The sequence below is a fragment of the Malaclemys terrapin genome, chromosome 9, assembly GCF_027887155.1.
Source record: "Malaclemys terrapin pileata isolate rMalTer1 chromosome 9, rMalTer1.hap1, whole genome shotgun sequence".
In the NCBI taxonomy this organism is placed as follows: Eukaryota; Metazoa; Chordata; order Testudines; family Emydidae; genus Malaclemys; species Malaclemys terrapin.
The window spans coordinates 12,696,502-12,716,277 of NC_071513.1; the positions used below are offsets into that span (position 1 = coordinate 12,696,502).

The 19,776-nt window shown below is 44.4% G+C and overlaps 1 protein-coding gene across 1 annotated transcript in view; it reads left to right on the top strand.

Annotated features, from left to right (window-relative positions):
• COMMD5 (COMM domain containing 5) overlaps positions 1-7,552 on the top strand; it is a 32,397-nt gene extending 24,845 nt beyond the window's left edge. The window contains exon 7 of the mRNA XM_054040543.1: positions 7,291-7,552. Within this exon, the coding sequence (XP_053896518.1) occupies positions 7,291-7,392 (102 nt within the window). The 3' untranslated portion in view covers positions 7,393-7,552. The remainder of the gene's footprint in view (positions 1-7,290) is intronic.
• The last annotated feature ends 12,224 nt before the right edge of the window (positions 7,553-19,776 follow it).

Below are 19,776 nucleotides of genomic sequence, written 5' to 3' on the forward strand. Positions count from 1 at the left end.
CAGGTATTGGATTAAATGTTTAGCTTCACAACCTTTACTGTGTTTAATGTGGAAAACTGTTTCACAGAAAGACGTAACATAAAGCTGCTTGGAAAGGCCTGACTGTGATTTGCTACACTGTGAAGTCTTTAAGAGGCCATATAACAAAGGATGAAATTCATTCCTATGCAGAGAGGCCAGCTCAAGGACTACGCTCCACTTAAGCCCTACATTGAGGTGTTACCTGGGACTTAAGTGGTGCATAGGCTTTGTGCTAAACTTCTGCACAGGAGTGAATTTCACCCTACGCAAATAAATGAGCCCAACTGACAGTTACAAATATTTTCAAAAATCTATTGGAAAATCAGTTTCTCCTTCCCGTAACTGCCAGGATTGGGTTCAGGGTTCCATGTTTTTTCTTTCCAGAGGGGACATCAGACACCAAAAGGGCAGTCAGCAGTGCAACTCTGCACCTTTTTAAAGGTGGAGCCGTCCTGTCAAAGAGATCTGCTGCTGGGTCTCCTCTAGTGCATGCAGATCATGCACAAGCAGCATATCTCATTCTGAATCCTAATCCACCAGCCACTTAGATCTGGGTACTGCAGAACTGGCTGTGAGCAGGATTTCAACACAAGGTCAGAGCCCCTCCAATAGTTGGTACCAGATCTATGGGTAAATCTGTCTTCTGGTTCAAAGTGCCTTATTCAGGTAGGCAAACATTCTCCACTTCTGAGTTTCTTTTGTGCCCAAACATGCACATACCGTGACCTGCTAGCTCAGCCATGTTTGTGTTTGGACTGGGAAACCAAGATAATTAATCCAAAGGATTGTTCCACAATGAATAGTGCTTTAAAATTATTCTGTTGCACACACACAAAAGTTATATGCCCTTTGATCTGCTGGCCCTTCTGTCTCAAGCCATGTTTGCTGGCGCTGAGAGGTTAAATAAAGAAGGGGGGACTGCAACATTTTGTGGCACATTGCTTGCCTGTCGTGTAAATGAAAAAACCATGACGCTTTTACTACTCAGCTGCATGAGAGAGTCACAGTCAGGTGCTGAATGCCTCTCACTTCACTGATGGTCCATGCTACGCTTAGCAAACGTGTGATAGGAGATAGGAGACGTGTTGTGGAAGGAACTTCTTAGTCTCACAAGGGGTATGGCAGCATTAATAGATCACTGCCCCCATTTGGCTCCTTGCGGTTTGTAGTGGTAAAGATAAATCCATTAGATTCGTTTCTTCAAGCTGAAAAATGAGTCTCTTCCAAGTGAAGTGAGGAATATGGGGGCAATTTTTGCGTAAACCACGCACAAGAGGCATTCCATTTCCATAACCATGTAAGCTCTGTAATGTAGCCATAGCTTCAGCCTCATTAATGATCTGCTTGTCTAGCCTTTGCTTTAAGACCTTGACATTAGTGGACATATATTATGCATTTGTCCATCTTTTTTCCAAGTGTAATCACATCTGAGATGGTTACTGTATCCTGTGGTTTTCAACCTGTGGGCCACAGGCCCCTGGGGGTCCACAGACTGAGATTTCCAAAGGGGTCTGCACCTTCATTGGAAATTTTTTAGGGGTCTGCAAATGAAAAAAGGTTGAAAACCATTGAGTTATTCTAACTAAGGGCATCACTTCGCTAGTGAATGTCATGTGAGAATATGACTGTGAATAGTCAAATTCGCTAACGATGCTAACCAGGACTTTGAGACAAGGATAAGTCATCTCTATCATATCAGCTAGCCATGGTTAAACCCTACCCGAATCAAGGTTTAAATATGATGGGGCTGACATGATGCTGAATATTAATCCTCCTTCTGTACACCAACTGCAAAATCATGGTCTGCATCCTCTTAGCTAATTGGTCTCTTCACAGCAGTGTTCTAACACAATGCCATTTTGTAGCGAAGACAAAGTGTAAGGAGTGTATTCTCCGTTCCACCTAATATACCCCTGTAGTTCAGTTAATCAGGGACTCAAGGCCCCTTTGTTTTGGCCAGACCACATGCCCTTTTGAAGATCCATTGGGGCCTCCAGAAATGTGCATAGGCTGCAAGGATCCTTATTTGGAGCATGGAAGCATCTGGGTAAAGCCATGCTAGTACATTTCAGCCAGGATAAGTAGTCACTTCTGCAGCTTATCTCTAATCCAGCCCATGGATCTGATGAGCGGATTTTACCCCTAGTGGTTAGGATGCTAACTAGCAGGGAACAAAGAAACCTCAGTTTGGAAGATAACTTGAAGGAGAAACTGGTTCTAACATATTTTATTGTATTTTGTCAATCAACACAAACATCCTGTTAAGTGACTGGGTTCATAAAACTTTGTTTAACCTTCTTATTCACCTCCAGAAGAAGGGGGGGGAGAAATAGGAATACAGACAGCGTGCTGTTTTTAATGTTATCTGAATGTGCATTTTGCATAAAGTCATGCGGCCACATTTTTTCATAACTGCCTTAATAGTACACCATTGTAATGTAATTGCATTATTATACCTAAGGCATTATCTGCCATAACTACTTTCCAATTTACAGAACATGAATAGACTCCGAGTTTTTTAACTCTAATACTTCTCCAAACAGTCTGAAAGTTCAGAAAGTTCTGGCTGTGACTGAACAGTAAAATGTAAATTATTTAAAACAAAAAACAAAAAAAACCTCCTTGGTTTTAAATATATTTGATGTTTTTAAGTCACCATCTTGCTTCTAAAAATAAAAAAGTTGCCTCATTTGTGCATTCAAGCAGACTGGAGGCCAGTGTCAGTTTTTTATGGTTGTTAAAAAAGGGGTGTGAATTCCTTCAAATCCCAACGTGTATGAACTTGTTGACATTTTTAAAAGTGAAATGTAAGTTATTCTTCTAATTGTCACACCAGCATAAAAAGGAGTCTGGAAACTGGTTACCAAAAATCTCTTGTATAGAGTTTCCACGTTGCTGATGGCACTCTAATAGCTGGGGGTCTGTGTGTTTACTAACTTATGTATCAAATTTGTGTAGATGCAACAAAAAATGTAATGGCTTAAGTCTGAATTTCCATAAGTGGCTTTAGTTGAGACCAGGAAAGATTACTGTAATGTTACTTTTGGTTTGTGGTCTTTTGAGGGGGTCTGGGAAGAATATGTTTGTTAAATATTTTGAGATTGGATGAGCTGCTTTGAAGTCTCTGCCATCTCTGCAAAGATAATCTTTTTCGGTAGTATTGTATTTCTTCTTTCATCGTTGGATTCTTTGGGTCTAAAACAAGTGTAACGTGATATCTATTGTCCGCAACTAGGGTCAACATTAGTGTACACTAGGAATGTTTCATTGGTCAACTAAGCTGGTCTGAAGGATCTTCTTTCACTAGAAATTCTCCATTCTGTAGGCTTGTGTTGGATGGTGTAGGGCTACCTCCATACAGTCTAGTGTGTTGATGTTCAGAAGTATATGGTCTTTAAAGTGCTTAAGTAAAATTCTCTTGCAGTCCTGGGCAGCACTGTCCACCTTTCATGGACTGCCCTCACTGCTTCATAGGTTTCATTATGCATTCCAGTTGTATGAAGTGTAGGCTACTCACTCACTGCAGTGAAGCATTTCTCCTTCATCTGGTTCTGACACTTCTCTATTGGTTAAGATGTCCTAGACATAGTAGTCTGTCTACTCTCATCATGTTTGTCATGTGCTAATGGCATTTGGATGGGAGTAGGTTGTGTGGGTGGGCAGTTCTCTTTAGGCAGAGGGTAGTATAATGCTTCCTGTTGCTATGATCCTGAATGCTGGCCTGTGCCGAGGGGTTCCTCTTCTTTCACACTTACCTTAGATAATCACAGCTGTCCTCATGTTTCTGTGATTTTGCTGTGAAGATCCCACTGCCTCAGTTTTCCCTTCTCACAGTTTATAAGTATATCCCAACACCTGCTTTCCAGGTACGTTCCTGTGACCAAAGTTGTAATACTTAGTCCTTGCATAGTCCTTTTTCAGCTGTGGACCTGGAGGTGGAGTTCTGATCCCTGACTAGGGCTCCTAGACACTGTGGTAATACAAATAATATCCATTTAGGAGCTGAAAGGAGGTACAGAGAACATGGGTTCACACAGCAACCCATGCAGAGCTGGGACTAGAACACGTCTCCCTGACTTCCAGTCCTATGCCTTATCCACTGACCCCACACTTTCTTCCTATTAGTGGGGAGTAAGAGTAGTCCTAAGAATAGATCTCGGGCTTGGATGTGTTGCTTTCTCTAAGCTACTGATATGTTTATATTGACATGTGCAGAAGCGGCTTTTGCCACTAGTTTTGAATAAAAAAATAGCACAGAAGTTCCAGTCCTGATCAAGCCATTATGAACACTCAGCATTCTTTATACACAGAAATGCTCTCCTAGGCTGATACCTTCTGTACCTGGTCTTGGGACGTCACAAGGGAATGGTTTACTCAGCCTGGATTGTGTTCTCTTGCAGCAAGAGCCCAAACTTTCAGCCCTGCTTTCAGTTTATGTGGGTTTTTCCAAATTTTTCTGTGCTTTTGTAAAGTTACAGAAGAGTGTCTAGTGCAGGGGTGGACAAAATATGGGCCAGATCCAACCCGCTAGCCGTTTTAATCCCGCCCTCGAGCTCCCACTCGGGAGCGGGATGTGGGGCTTGCTCCGCTCCAGCCAGGGAGCAGGGTCGGGGGCTGTTCCATGTGGCTCCTGGAAGCAGCGGCATGGCCCTGCTCTGGCTCCTACACGTAGGGGCAGCCAGGGGGCTCTGCTCTGCATGCTGCCCCTACCCCAAACGCTGCCCCTGCAGCTCCCATTGGCCCACACCCTCAGCCGGAACTTGCACCCCTTCCCACACCCCAACCTCCAGCCCTGAGCCCCTCCTGCCCTCTGAACCCCTTCGCCCCAGCCCAGAGCACCCTCCCACACCCCAAACTCCTCATTCCCAGCCCCACCCCGGAGCCTGCACCCCCAGCCGGAGCCCGCACCCCACTCTCCCGCCCCAGCCCGGAGCCCCCTCCCCGGAGCCCCCTCCCTCACCCTGAACTCCTCATTTCTGGCCCCACCCCGGAACCTGCACCCCCAACCAGAGTCCTCACCCACTCCCGCACCCCAATTTTGTGAGCATTCATGGCCCGCCATACAATTTCTATTCCTAGATGTTGCCCTTGGGCCAAAAAGTTTGCCCACTCCTGGTCTAGTAGGCACTTAAAAACCAGCACAGCTAGGAACCATCAAAGCTTCCTCACCTTGAAGAGCCACAAAGTCATCTTCTAATCTTCAGAGGTGCAACAAACTGCTTGCCTGCATCTGTAGTAGATATAGTGCAAAGTACCATGTAACTCAAGTAGGCCATCTTGTGTGGCCTACTTGGCCTCCCCATCTTTGCCCTCTTCCCAGTCCTTCAAAAGACCCTGTAGAGCCACTCCTCCCTATTTCTTGTCAGAATGTCACAACTCTCCCAGATCCTGGAGACTGAGCGCTCCCATCACCTGCCAGCCATGGGATGCTCAGGAAGTGAACTCTGATCCCCAATGTGTTATCTAGCCTCCAGCTCACATGTCCTTTAACATTAGAATGTCATTTACAAAATGTTCATGCCAGCCTTATGCAGCACCTGTTGTACTTCGTGCTTTCGTAAATGGATCTTCTTGTAATTTTAGTTTTTCCTTTTGTTCAGCGGGTGTTTTCTGGAAGCTTACTCTCCTGTTAGGCATTGCTAGCCGTGATTTCCTTGACGTTGTCTATTCCTCAGCTTTGCCAAAAGCACCCTAACCGGACACAGAGCTTCCACTTTCTGCAGCAAAACTCCCATTATGTGTCTGAAAAAAAGTAATTCACTTGCTATTTTTCCTCTCTTCTGTGACATTGTTAAAATTATCTGATGCTGCTTTTAACAGGGGAGCCGTGAGAAGCTACAGCAATCACCCACACACCCCAAATAAATCAGTCCATAGACTTTTTTCCCTTCCCTCTCCTGCCTTGTCTTTTTCCTTTCCTGTATCCTTCCTTTTTAAGCCCTGTTTTTTGCTCTTCTGGCTGTGTGGCCTCCTCAGGGAAATCAGATGCTTCAACTTTTTCAGTGGAAATGCCTAATTGGGAATAGTTGCATTCACTCGTCTATTCCCAGACTGATTTCCCTGCACAGAAGTAGTGTAGTGATTTTTTTTTTTTATAGTCACACAGTTGATTTAGCCAACACACATTCAGCTGTTAAGTCTAAAGCTGACTGTGAAGTTACAAAAGGATCTCACAAAACTAGGTGACTGGGCAAGAAAATGTCAGATGAAATTTAATGTTGATAAATGCAAAGTAATACACATTGGAAAATGTAATCCCAACTGTACATAGAAAATGATGGCGTCTAAATTAGCTGTTACCACTCAAGAAAGAAGCCATGGAGTCATTGTGGATAGTTCTCTGAAAAGATCTTTCAGTGTGCAGCAGCAGTCCAAAAAGCTAATAGAATGTTAGGAACCGTTAGGAAAGAGAGAGATAATACAACAAAAAATATCATAATGCCTCTATATAAATCCATGGTGTGCCCACATCTTAAACACTGTGTGCAGTTCTGGTTGCTCCATCTCAAAAAACATATATAAGAATTTGAAAAGGTGCAGAGAAGGGCAACAGAAATGATTAGGGGTATGGGAACTGCTTCCATATGAGGAGAGATTAAAAAGACGGACTGTTCAGCTTGGAAAAGAGACAACTAGGGAGGGTTGATAGAGGTCTCTAAAATCATGACTGGTGTGGGGAAAGTCAATAGGAAAGTGTTATTTACCCCGTCACGTAACACTTGAACCAGGCATCACCCAATGAAATTAATAGGCAGCAGGTTTAAAACAAACATAAGGAAATATTTCTTCACACAGCATACAAACTGTGAAACCTGTTGCCAGGGGATGTTGTGAAGGCCAAAAGTATAACTGGATTCAAAAAAGAATTGGATAAGTTCATGGAGGTTAGGTTCATCAATGGTTATTAGCCAAGATGGTCAGGGATGCAATCCCATGCTCTTGGAGTCCCTAAACCTCTGACTGCTACAAGCTGGGACTGGACCATAGGTGATGGATCACTCGATAAATCGTCGTGTTCTGTTCAGTCCCTCTGAAGCATCTGGCACCGGCCACTCAGAAGACAGATACTGAGCTAGATGGACCACTGGTCTGACTCACTGTGATCATTCTTATGTTATTACCTAGCATTTTGTTAGCCTCTGATCTTTTGCTTAAAAATCTATAAAACTCTTGTCTGAACCTATATGGGCCTGATGTTCTAGAATGTTTTCTGTCTGTATGGGTGTATTAGCCAGATGAGTCACAATTCTAACAAATCGTATGTTTCAGGTGCCAGTTGTAAAGTTTCAAGAATTAAGGTACAACGTTGCCCTGATATTGAAGGAAATGAATGATCTGGAGAAAAGAAGCATTCTGAAAATTCAGGACTGAACACTTCCAAACTGCAAATTAATAGAACCAGTTGGAAAACCTGAAAGAGAATTGTGAAATGCAAAATAAAGATTCAGCACCATTTTGCATGTTATCAGTATTGTAACATAACATTTCTAACATCTGCTGTAAATATTTTTCAATTAAAGTGTTAAAAGCCTCTGCTGTTTTCTCAAACTTATTTTTGCCTAAGAAATATATTTATGAACATGGTATAATCCACTGTTTGTGAGCGCTTCTCTATGATTCATCAAAACATTTTTAAAATAACTGTCCTAATAGATGTAAGAACCGCTGCTTCATTATAATGATTCATCTCTAATTATTTTAGAAAGCTTGCTACCGAAAGCCCTGTCACTATGTAACATAAGAAAAACTTTGCAATGCTTGAAATTAAAAAAACCTCACTGTAAACAGCACGACAAATATATGAAATTGAGCAAGTCTCATACAAGTCATATTGCTGTCTGTGTTCTCAAATGATGTGCGTTGTCCGTAAGTGAGTGAGGTGCAGTGACAGTTAAAAAAGGTAATTTAAAGAAAATTGGGAGCCTTTGGAGCACGAAAGAAGAAATCCAGTGCAACCAGCTAGAGCTGTGCAAACAGCATGGGGGTGGAACTTGGGCCTGTAAGAACCCCTCACCAGGTTGTCATGGGTGGGTGGCGTGCTGCTCTGGTTACCTGATGGACTTCCAAGCAGAAATCCAAAGCTGCTCATTGTCCATTGTTCCCTACTCCTCTTGAACAGAAAGGTAGTGCATTGGCACTTGAGATCTGCATTCAGGAAAGCATGCTTAAGTCATCCCTTTTGAGAAAAGCACGTAAGCACCTACTTAACTTCAAGCCTGTGTTTGTCCCATTGGCTTCAATGGGACAACAAGCATGAGTTTAAGGGATTTGCGGAGTAGGGATGCATATGTTCATGAATCCAGGCTTGAGTGAGTTTTGCTGCCAGGGGAGATGTGGAGGCTGGGTAATAGCATGAAGACAACACAGTGCATAGGCTTTGGAACCATGGGATTTACCTGTCAAAAGTATTTGACGTAGCGTGAATTGTAGTTTTTAAGCACTGGCTTTAATTAGCTACCTGCTGATCTGGCTCAGTAGTGCCACCTATTCCTTTGGCGCCCCTGTGTCTGGTGTGGTTGCAAAACTGTCCCTTGTACGTACGTACGTACATACACACACACACACACACGCTTGGCGTTTCAAGAAAGCCTTTTTCCCTCCCCCATGTTTTTGTGTGGGAGAGGACAAGTGGGTTCTTGTTTTTTTCAGAACCACAATAGGCATAAAAATACACTGACATGATGTTGGACTTACTTCAGACTGTCGCATTATTTTAGACTGCGTGACTTCCTGCTGAAACGAATCAAAATATCTGAAGATTGCAAGATCACATCGTGTTGCCAAAAGCCAGACTTGGCACTGTATCCAAATGTTCTATTTTCTTCCTGAAAGTCCAATGCAAATAAGAGCTAAAGGTCAAACGGCAGCATGCAGTGGATGGATGGGTGGGAATGCACAGTCCTTTGAGAACGATCATGTTTTAGTAGGATGTGTAACTGCTTCCATATCATGTTTGTGACAACTATAGTTGTCATTGTCAATTGACCACGTTGTTGTGAGCCCCCTTTACAAAATGGCCATTATTCTGTATTCCTGTTGCTCAGTGCCAAAGGATTCTAACATAACCAATATCTCTAGCTGTCAAGTATTCCAGATCCTAGCAAGTGTCCCCTCCTAGCCAGCCACTAGGACAGCTGTGAGCAGAATCCATACCTCTGTGCTCTGGATCCCTGGGGTGTGTTAAGCTTAGAGCATCAGCTGGCTGCAGGACTGGTTCCTCCCTAGGTCTCTCTGACACATTTCCTGGGTGCTGACTCTCATCTGTTACTACTTCAAGGTAATGGGGCTCCTCAGTCCACCTGCTGTAGGTCCCAGGGGCCAATACTGACTTCCAAGCTACCCCAGTTACTTTAAACACATCCCCCTCCCACAGGAGCGCCGCCAACTTTTCTGCCGCCCATGGTAGCGGAAGGTCCTGCCCCGAAATGCCGCCCCCCACAGAGGTGGCAGAAGGTCCCGCCGCTGAAATACCGCCGCGGTCGCTGCCCCCCAAATTGTAGCGCCGGTCGCCTAATGGGTTGCACCGGCCCTGCTCTCCCAGAACTCAGCCCCAAAAGGTGTGAAGTTTCTGGTTGACAGTTTAACTCTCTCAGAGCCGTGCAGCAGTTATGCAGCATTCAACTTTATTCAGTCTAGCACCTTTGTGCTCTTCTGTACTTAATCATGTAAAACACAGGAGCGTACAGATCATACAAAACAATAAACATCTGAAACTACAATGTCCCTCACTTTCTAGCTCATCCTTCCCTTGTAAGCCCTTGAGGAATTATCTGGGTCCAGGAAGCCAGGCAGAGACGGTGTCCCCTCCTCATGCAGGCTGTTACATGCTAGCTGGTATCTCCTTCCGGTGGGAGCCCCTTATTCAGTTCCTGTGATCTTGTTGTCTCTTGCCCCACACTTCCTCCTGTCTCACTCCCTTTGTTCCTATGATTTCTACTCTTGCTGGGCACCTGGTCCCTTGTTTTACTCCCAGTTAACTTTCCACAGCTCCTGTCTTCAGAGGAATCAGCTAAACTGTTTTTTTTTCTTTTTTTCAAAGAATGCAGCTGTTTTTTGTTTTGTTTTTTAGCATAACCTTTGTGAGGTCGAAGTACTGTTGTTAACCTTAAGTATTTCCCATTTTCCCTGTCTGGTGTGTGCCTGCTACTGTGCCTGTCAGCAGTGGTGGATCCATGTACATAAAGGCACACGATAAAACAGTTTTTCGGAACACAACTTCACAATATAAATCAGAATTCATAAGTTGTCCAGCTATAGCCCTAATCATCACATCAATGACCTCTAATCTTCTCTCATTGGAAAAATGTATTTGAAGTCTTTAGCATACTCTGTGGTATAAGATGTACAGTTGCTGCCTAAAAATAAAGTTGTGTGCCTCTGAACCCCTAGAAATCTCAGGTAAGTGCAATATAACACGATTTACCTTCCCTTGAGCAAGGTCTAGAAACTGGGTTGAGGCTCTGAGTGAATGAACGGAGAGAGCTGATAGGGAGCAGCGTGTCTCAAGCATTTCCACCATAATTAACCTGAATAATACTTACCTTTCATCTGAGGATCTCAAAATGCTTTGCAAACAAGCCACCACCATGTCCCTAAGGCAAGGTGTGTTATTTGGCCCACTTATCAAATGGGTCAATTGTCATAGATGGATAGTGACTTGTGCAAAGTCATAAGCAAGTTAGGAGTGGAACTGGCAACAGAAGAGCAGGGTCCTGAATCCTGGTCCTCTAATATCAGCGGGCATGCCACTTAAGTTCTATCAGTTTCCCTTCGTGCTAGATTCTAGCATATCAGCCCATCACAGTCTCTATAGAACAATTGTCTTTCCAACTAGCTAGTGAGGCAAGTCCAAACTCCTCCACCTGCCTTGGCAGGTCTTTGATTCTTCTAGAGAAGAATGGCTCAGTAGAGGGAATATATTTTTAGGAGGAGTTTTCTTTGAGGAGAGACAATCCGAATCCCAAGGCAGAGAGTTGTCTGAGTCCACAAAAAATATGCTCCACGTCTATGAAATCTAAACACCTGTTTGTACTGAAAGGGTACGTCTATACTTACCTCCGGGTCCGGCGGTAAGCAATCGATCTTCTGGGATCAATCCCGGAAGTGCTCGCCGTCGACGCCGGTATTCCTGCTCCGCGAGAGGAGTACGCGGAGGCGACGTGGGAGCTTGCCTGCCACGTGTGGACCCGCGGTAAGTTCGAACTAAGATACTTCGACTTCAGCTACGTTATTCACGTAGCTGAAATTGCGTATCTTAGTTCGAAGTGGGGGGTTAGTGTGGACCAGCCCTAAGTTGCCAAACAAATCAGTGAGTTATGATTTGAGCAGGTAAGAATCCAGCCTTCCACCCACCTACTATCCTTTGTCCATTAAGATCCAGCCCTTCTGACAGGCACATCTTATCAGTGACTCACAGAAGGCCTGATCCATAACCTATTGAAGTCAATGGGAGTCTCTCCATTGACTCCCACAGGCTTTGGATCAGGCCTAGATAGAAAAAAGGAGTTAGAGACTGAAACATGGAAAGGCTATAAGTGAACAACCTTGACCCCTATGGCTCAAGGTGCCCCATAGGTTACGATAAGTCAGTGTCTCCTTTTTGGTTCCACTAGTTTAAGATTTTCCTAACCGATTATTGGAATGACTTTATTACATCTTGATCCAAAGCATGGGTTCCTACAATCCCTTGTTTTAATTTTTCCCTCTTAATATTAGCCATAAGTGTCTTCTACATTGAAAATCTAAATCTCAACTGAGCTTTCACTAATGAATTCTTTTTCAATATCTCTCGTGTTTGTAAATGACGGTCAGTACAAAATGTTGTTCTGCCATTATTTGAGCCATTTTAACTAGGACAGCGGGGCAGTCTTTCTACTGGTCAGCATCAAGATTTGAAGTATCTGAAAATCATTTCTTCCTTCCATAGTAGACTTCCTTACGGTACCAGTGGTTTCTCTTGTAACTGCAGCCGTCTATGCCCCAATCCAAAGATTAGCTCTAATTGAGGGCTGCCTCTGCTCCTATGGACTTCCCATACTTCTCATGTGTATTGTAAACCTGTAGTTTACTCATCATTTGTGGATGACAAGCTTTTCCTCTCTCCCATATAAATTATGCTGAGATAGTTACCTTCAAACTTACTCTGTTGTACCTCACAAGTTTTGTGGGCTTCATGTGATGGTCTGTCTTACCCATAGGCCAACAAGAACCTTGAAAATCTTTTGGATACGTATACATTTTAAGCTTGATTCTGATTTCACTCCCATGTTCAACAGAGCTGGAAATGATATGACTAGCCTCTTTCTGCAATCACTGTGTCCAGTGCCCTGAAAGACACTCAACCCTACACTCCACAAGTCTAACTTGCCATAAGCCAATGTCATCTTAAGCAGGGGTTTGTTGTAAGCAAATATAATTTGCATGTGTTGAAAAAATTGGGGATTTTCCATCTTCTGCGCAACAAATGGAATTTGATAAAGCTGGTCAAAAAAATTGACAACAGTTTTCTGCTGGCAAATGCAATTTCATTTAAATCAAAACATTTCAGGGGAACTTATCACTTTTAATGGAAGAAAGTCAAAACAATTTTCCCTTTTCATTTTGATAACGTCAAAATGTTTTGTTTCAACTTTATTTTGATTCATTTTGATATATTACTTTTAAAGTATTCATGTAATTGCTATTTTATATTAATATTTTGATATCTAAACAAAACACTGATGATTCTGAATTGAAATTATTTGGAATTTCCATGTCATGGGAAATTTCAAAAATTTTACTTCATTCCATTTTGGAATGAAATCAGATTTTGAAATGTTGGGATTTCCCATGGAAGAGATGTTCTGTTTTCTGTCCAGCTCTCGGTTTGATTATCACAATACCATGTGAGTGCCTCTCTTTCTGTATCACCTCCTTCAAAGTGGAATTGAATGCAATGCTCATTTTGCTAGTCCCAAGGCCTTGTCAAGCTGATCACTAGTCAGTCATCAATTATGAAGATATGAGCCTTGCATGGAAAGGGTGCTGCTTCTTATTCATTACACTTTGTTCGTGGATTAGTAGGTAACAAGGATTTTCACAGATTTCATTTGTCGTTTTCCCTGAAAAAACAAATCCAAGTTCTCTCATTGTCTTCTGTCTGCTGGTCCCCAGAATCTACTTAAACTGTTTTTCACAATTGCCTTTACTTTTAGTTGTAATAAATTTCTAACAATAAAACATGTAATATTTACATAATTTTCCACCAGTGCCTTTCCTCTCAATGAGAGCATATCAGAATGGAAATCTGACTTGATCATTTTCACTATGAATAATTTTCAGCATATATAATAGCACCGCGGAACTCAAAGCATAGGTAGTATTTTACAGATGGGGAAACTGAGGCATGGAGAATTAAAGGGACTTACTCAAGCTCACACAGAGTCACAATGGCAGATAAAGTAATAGAACCAACATTTCCTGACTCTATGTCCTCCATCTAACTAGGAGTTCATGCTGCTTCCCGTCGTATAAGGTAAGATCTACAGTCATGATTCTTATTCCCCTCCCTTTAAAAAAAATGCATTGGCTGAACTCTGAGTCAGCAGTCAAAAAATATTCATGCCTATTGGTTATTATGGAGAAAGTGCATAGACTAAAAAAAACCATTGTGGTTACATAATTGCTAGGTGACGTTCATATCCATCTCTCTAAAACTGTGGATGAAATCCTGACCCCCTTGAAGTCAGTTGGAGTTTTGCCATTGACTTCAATAGGACAGAATTTCACCGTCTTCAACCTCTTGAATACAAGAAAAACACTATAGGGGTGTTTATATTACGTTCCTGTTCTCAATTATCATAATAGAGTATAAACCTAAGAGAAAGTTCAAGAATGAAGTCATAGTGTTCGTAGCTTTCATCGTGTTTATTATACCAGTCATTCACAGTGTTCATAGCTTTCATTGTGTTTATTATACCAGTCATTAACTGCTTGAGAAAGACCAGTTCTGTACTCCCTGTCTTTAAAAAGCAGAAACTCTACTTTTGTATTAGTAGAAAAATCATACAAGGGAGATTTGTGTTTTTCAGAGTGAGTCACCTGCTAGCTTCAACTTTTTCTGTTTAAGTGTAGGATAAATCAGTTTCTTAATCTGATGAGCAATGCAAGTAGGCAGTGGTTCCTTTCTCTTCTGCTTCCTAACCAGAATGCACCTCGTGACCTCCTGCTGCTCTGAATCTATGTCTGAATGCCAATCTCCAAATCATGCTTCCAGAGTCTGTTATACAGAAAACATTGCAATCTAGCTTAGTGTGTCAGCTTGATTTGTAGAGGTGCCCTTTGCTAACGTGGGTTTGCTGGACTGTCCGGGGAGGTACTCAGGACCAAATATTTGTAGTTCTGTGACATTTTCACCATGAAAATACTTGAAAGTATAGAATGTAAGACTATCTCCCCATCTCACTTCATCATCCCCAGGCCCCACATTAGCAGGTACCAAATTATGGCTGGCAATATGCAGTCACAGCAAACCTCAAGCTGGGTGGAATTTAGGTGGTGGTTTTCCCCCAGAACTCCCATGGATTCTGCTCCACAGGCCTTCCATGACGGAGAACTGTTTCCTGGGTTGGAGTCAAGGTCTGCACTCTGAATGCTTATGAGCATGCAGCTCCCACCATTGGAGTGGCCCCTTTGCAAAGCTGCCCTCCCTTCTTCAAATTTTCCAGTCCATGTTCCTGCTAGAGGAGGATTGTTCACAAATATACATTTTGCAGTGTTTTGTCAGGCTAGTTTGAAAGTGGCTGGACTTTCAACACTTCCCTTGGGAGTCTTTCCCACATCCTACAGCGCTCTCACTGTTAGGAAATTTTCCCTTCCCTAGCTTCATCCCCTTAGGCCTAGTTTGTACCCTCTTTCTACCACTACCTTCTATCTCTTTGGTGTTTACTATATGTTAACTGTTAGCATGTCCCACTGCTCATAAGTCATTATTACAGCACTGCTAGTTACTGGTTAGGTCACTCTCCTTCACAGAGACTTTGGCTCATAGGACACTGGTTATGAAAATCACAAAGATATAAAAGCCACTGCAATGAAAAGAAACTGTTGCTATCCTGAGTTCTAAAATTAGAAAAACAGATATTTTCCTTATACCTTCATAGTCTTTAAGGCCAGAAGGGACATCTTGATCCTCTAGTCTGACTTCCTGCATACTGCAGGCCACAGAACCTCACCCACCCACTCCTGCAATAGGTCCAACACCTCTGGCTTAGTTACTAAAGTCCTCAAAGCCTGAGTTAAAGATTTCAAGTTATATACAATCCACCATTTACAGTAGTTCAAATCAGCAAGTGTCTCGTGCCCCATGCTGCAGAGGAAGGTGAAACCCCTCCAGAGTCTCTGCCAATCTGACTTGGGGAAAAATTCCTTCCCAACTCCAAACAGGCAATCAGTTAGGCCCTGAGCTTGTGGGCAAGACCCATCAGCCAGACCCCTGGAAAGAATTCTCTATAGTAAGTCAGAGACCTTCCCATCTAGTGTCCCATCTCTGGCTACTGGAGATATTTGCTAATAGCAGATGAAGATGGGCCATTTGCCATAGTAGGTAACCTCATACCATCCCCTCCACAAACTTAGTAGTAAGCTAAGTCTTGAAACAATCTAGGTTCCCCACCCCCCAATTCCCTTTGGCAGGCTCTTCCAGAACATCACTCCATCCTCTCATGGTCAGAAATCCTTGTCTAGTTTCAAGCCTAAACTCATTGATGGTCAGTGTATATCTAGTATCAACATTGGCCCTTAACTTAAATAACTCCTCTCCCTCCTTGCTGTTTATCCCACTATGTATTTATAAAGAGCAATCATATCTCCCCTGCTTTTTATGAACGTTAACATTTTATTAACAAAATAGTGTACATTTTTTTGAGAGAACTCCAAATACAAATAAGATGTGTATGTTTCATCAGCCATCTTGTTTTAGGGTTTGGGGGGGGGCGGGGGGAGGTTAAGTATAAAACATGATCACGGCATATGCACTAATTACCTGTTTTTATTAATCTTTGCCTAATTTGAAATACTGTAATTAATAGGTAAGTACTTTGGTTTTCATGCCTTTTTTGAACTATTTGCTATGGGGCTGTGCTGTACTTTTGAGCTATTACCTGACTTTCCAAGTACAGAATTATTGAAACTAGTTATTCAATTAATCAGTTTATTTTAAAGAATTTTACCTGACAACGTGCTTTGATTCTGAACGTTTTCTAAGGAGATGCTGTATGGTTTAATAGATAGGGTGCTGGATTGTTACTCAAGAGAGCAAAGGCCAGAACATCACTGGCATACATTGTCATAGCTCCATTGATGTCAAAGACAGCTGAGGATCCACCCCAGAGATTCTATTACTAGCCTGCTGTGCAACCTTGTACAAATCACTTTACCTTTATTTCCCCTCCCATCTTGTGTCTTGTCTGTTTAGACTGTAAGCTCATCAGGGCAGGGATTGTCGTTCGTTATCTGTCTGTATAGTGCAGGGGTTGGCAACCTGCAGCACGCGTGCCAAAGACGGCATGCGAGCCAATTTTTGATGGCACGCTGCTGCTTGCCGGGATCCTGGCCCCACTCAGCGCCCCCCCCCCCCCCCCGCCCACCGATTTCTCCTGAGGGGGCAGGAGGCAAAAGCTTGGTCCTGCCGGCAGCCAACTCCCCTCTCCCCCACTTCTTCCCCCAGCGTGGTGCTTTTCTGCCGCTCCCCCTCCCTCTCCCTGCCGCGGATCAGCTGATCGCCCTTGCGAGGGGGAGGGGAAGGGGGAGAGGAGCTGAGCCGCAGCGTGCTCACTGCTCTGGGGAGGAGGCAGAGAAGAGGTGGGGACGGGGCCCTGGGGAAAGGGGTCGGAACGGGGCATATCCCCTCCAGCCCCCTGCCGTGAGCACCCCCACGAGCCGAGCACCTCAGCCGTCTGCCCTGACCCCTGAACCCCCCCCACACACAGCCCTCTGCCCTGACCCCTGCACCCCCCACACATACACACAGCCCTCTGCCCTGACCCCTGCACCCCCTCACACGCCTCCAGCCCTCTGCCCTGACCCCTGCACCCCCTCACACACCTTCAGCCCCCGTTCTGACTCCTGCACCCTCCACACATACCCAGCCCTCCCACACCCCATGCCCTGACTCTTGCACCCCCCCACATCCCCACCCCCACCATCAAATGGGAGCTCCTGCACCCCCCTATTCCCCCCTGCACCTCCCAACACACCCAGCCTTCTGCCCTGACCCCTGCACCCCCCCATACACACCCAGCCCTCTGCCCTGACCCCTGCACCCCCTCCACACACTCAGCCCTCTGCCCTGACCCCTGCACCCCCTCACACATCTCTAGCCCCCGTTCTGACTCCTGCACCCCCACAGATACCCAGCCCCCCCATGCCCTGACTCTTGCACCCCCCCACAACTCCACCCCCACCCTGGGCACCAAACAGGAACTCCTGCACACACACACCCCACATCCCCACCTACATCCCCAGTCTGGGGTCCCAGCTGCCGGCCCCTTGCCAGCCGGGGTCCCACAGGCCCCGCTCAGCCCACTGCCGAACTAGGTGAATGTTTCCCAGGCTGGCAGCGGGCTGAGTGGGCCGGTGGCAAAAAATCAGCATTTTAATTTAATTTTAAATTAAGCTTCTTAAACATTTTGAAAACCTTGTTTACTTTACATACAATAGTTTAGTTATATAACATAGACTTATAGAGAGACACCTTCTAAAAAACGTTAAAATGTATTACCGGCACGCGAAACCTTAAGTTAAAGTGAATAAGTGAAGACTCGGCACACCACTTCTGAAAGGTTGCCGACCCCTGGTATAGTGTCTAGCACAAGTGGGGCCCCAAACTAGGTTCAGATTTATAGGTGTTACTGTAATATGAGTAAGAATACTGGATGGGAACTGGATTCTCTGACTCCGACTCCTGACCGTCTGCGGCGGGGGAGGGAGGCTATCTGCGGAAGTACAAGGCTGTATCCTTGCTATAGCAATCCTGAGATAGACAGCATGTCTCTTTCGCTGAATGGAGATATTGGGACAATGGCTTGTATTTTTACACGCGGTTTTGAAAATTCACGTATGTAGATCAGTTTCTAAAAATGTGCAATCTAAAGCTCTACCTCCATGAACAATTGCAAACAAAACCAAAAAACCTCCTGCAATCGAGTACATTCATTTTGAAGCAAATGCATATCAACATTAATTATGTTGTCGGACAGTTGATTTTTTTTAAAATGTCTTCCAGTATCCTTTGAGGTGGATTTATCCTAAAGATCCCTCTAGGCCAATCAATGGGTATTACGGAAAATTACAGTAAAGAGGTCAACATAGCTAACCTTATATAAGTTTTTTGTAATAGCAACCTATACCTAAATGTTGTTAATCTAAAAACTGGTGTGTATATATGTGTGTGTGTATATATATATATATATATATATACACACACACACACACACAAGATGAGATATTACATGACTGAACAAGACAAAGTAGACAAGAGATTTTGCTACTTATGATCTAAGTGTGGTGAAATGTAAATATGTTCTATAGGTTTCAGAGTAGCAGCCGTGTTAGTCTGTATCTGCAAAAAGAACAGGAGTACTTGTGGCACCTTAGAGACTAACAAATTTATTAGAGCATAAGCTTTCGTGGGCTACAGCCCACTTCTTCGGAAGGGGTGTGGATTTGTTGATAAAGATTTTTTACTATAACCTGTATAATTAAACTTTGTATAATTCCATTGCTGTCTTGGGGTGGGGACTTGATTCCTTTGTTTTGCCATGTTACTGGTCTTTGGAATTGTATCTTTAACTGATGTTTTATTTATACTGTAGTCATCAAACCTCTATGGCTGCAGAGTACCTTTCAGCGCTAAGCGTTTTGAATATATTAAGGAATTAGGCTTCTCACCACCACTAGGTAGCGAGTAAGGTCCGGAGTTATGCAAGTGTGATTTTAAATGTGAGGATCAGTGGAACACGTTGTACAAAAAGGGTTGGGGAGGGGGTTGTTGTTTTCTTCCTAAGGCGTTGCTAACTAGCCCTTTTATTTGGGTAAAATAAATACAATAACCGAGACAAACCCATTTGCAATGACCCGGCTATTCCCGCGAAGGAGGATTTGTCCAGGTTCTGCAGTGTATAAACTCCCCCGGGCAGGGTCGGGGAAAGACTCAGATGTCGCTTTGCAAGCTGATTGCTACTCCGTGTGGGCCAAGAGGGGCCGTTTCAGTGGGTCAGGCCCGTGTGTGTGAAGAGTTGGGGGGGGGGGGGGGACACCTGTTTCTCAGACCCCTGCGTGCTCTGGGCTGGGTTAGGGAAGCGAGCCTGTAACCAGCCTCGGGGGAAGTGGAAAGATCTCTCAGGCCAGCGCCCCGGGCACAGCGGGGTTTTTCCACTTCGGTGTATTTTCGACTGCGTCGTCCCTTGAGTTTCGCAGCCACGAGTCCCGGAAGGAGACAGGGCGCCCAGCATCGCCTCCTGCCCCTGGAGACCGGCCCGACCGGGGCAGAGAGCGGAGCCGCCCCGGCAGCACGGGGAGCCCGCGGGCGCCTGGCTCTCCCCGCGCCCCAAGTCCTGCGCTGCTCCCGCCGCTGCTCCGTGCCCGCAGCTCTCACCCCCTCTCCCCGATCCCTTGCGGGGGGAGCCGCTCCCCTCCAGCGCCCGTCTCCCCTCCCCAGCCCGCAGCCGGGCGTTACAAAGCCGCTCCGGACTTTATGCACGAGCCAGCCCGGCCCTT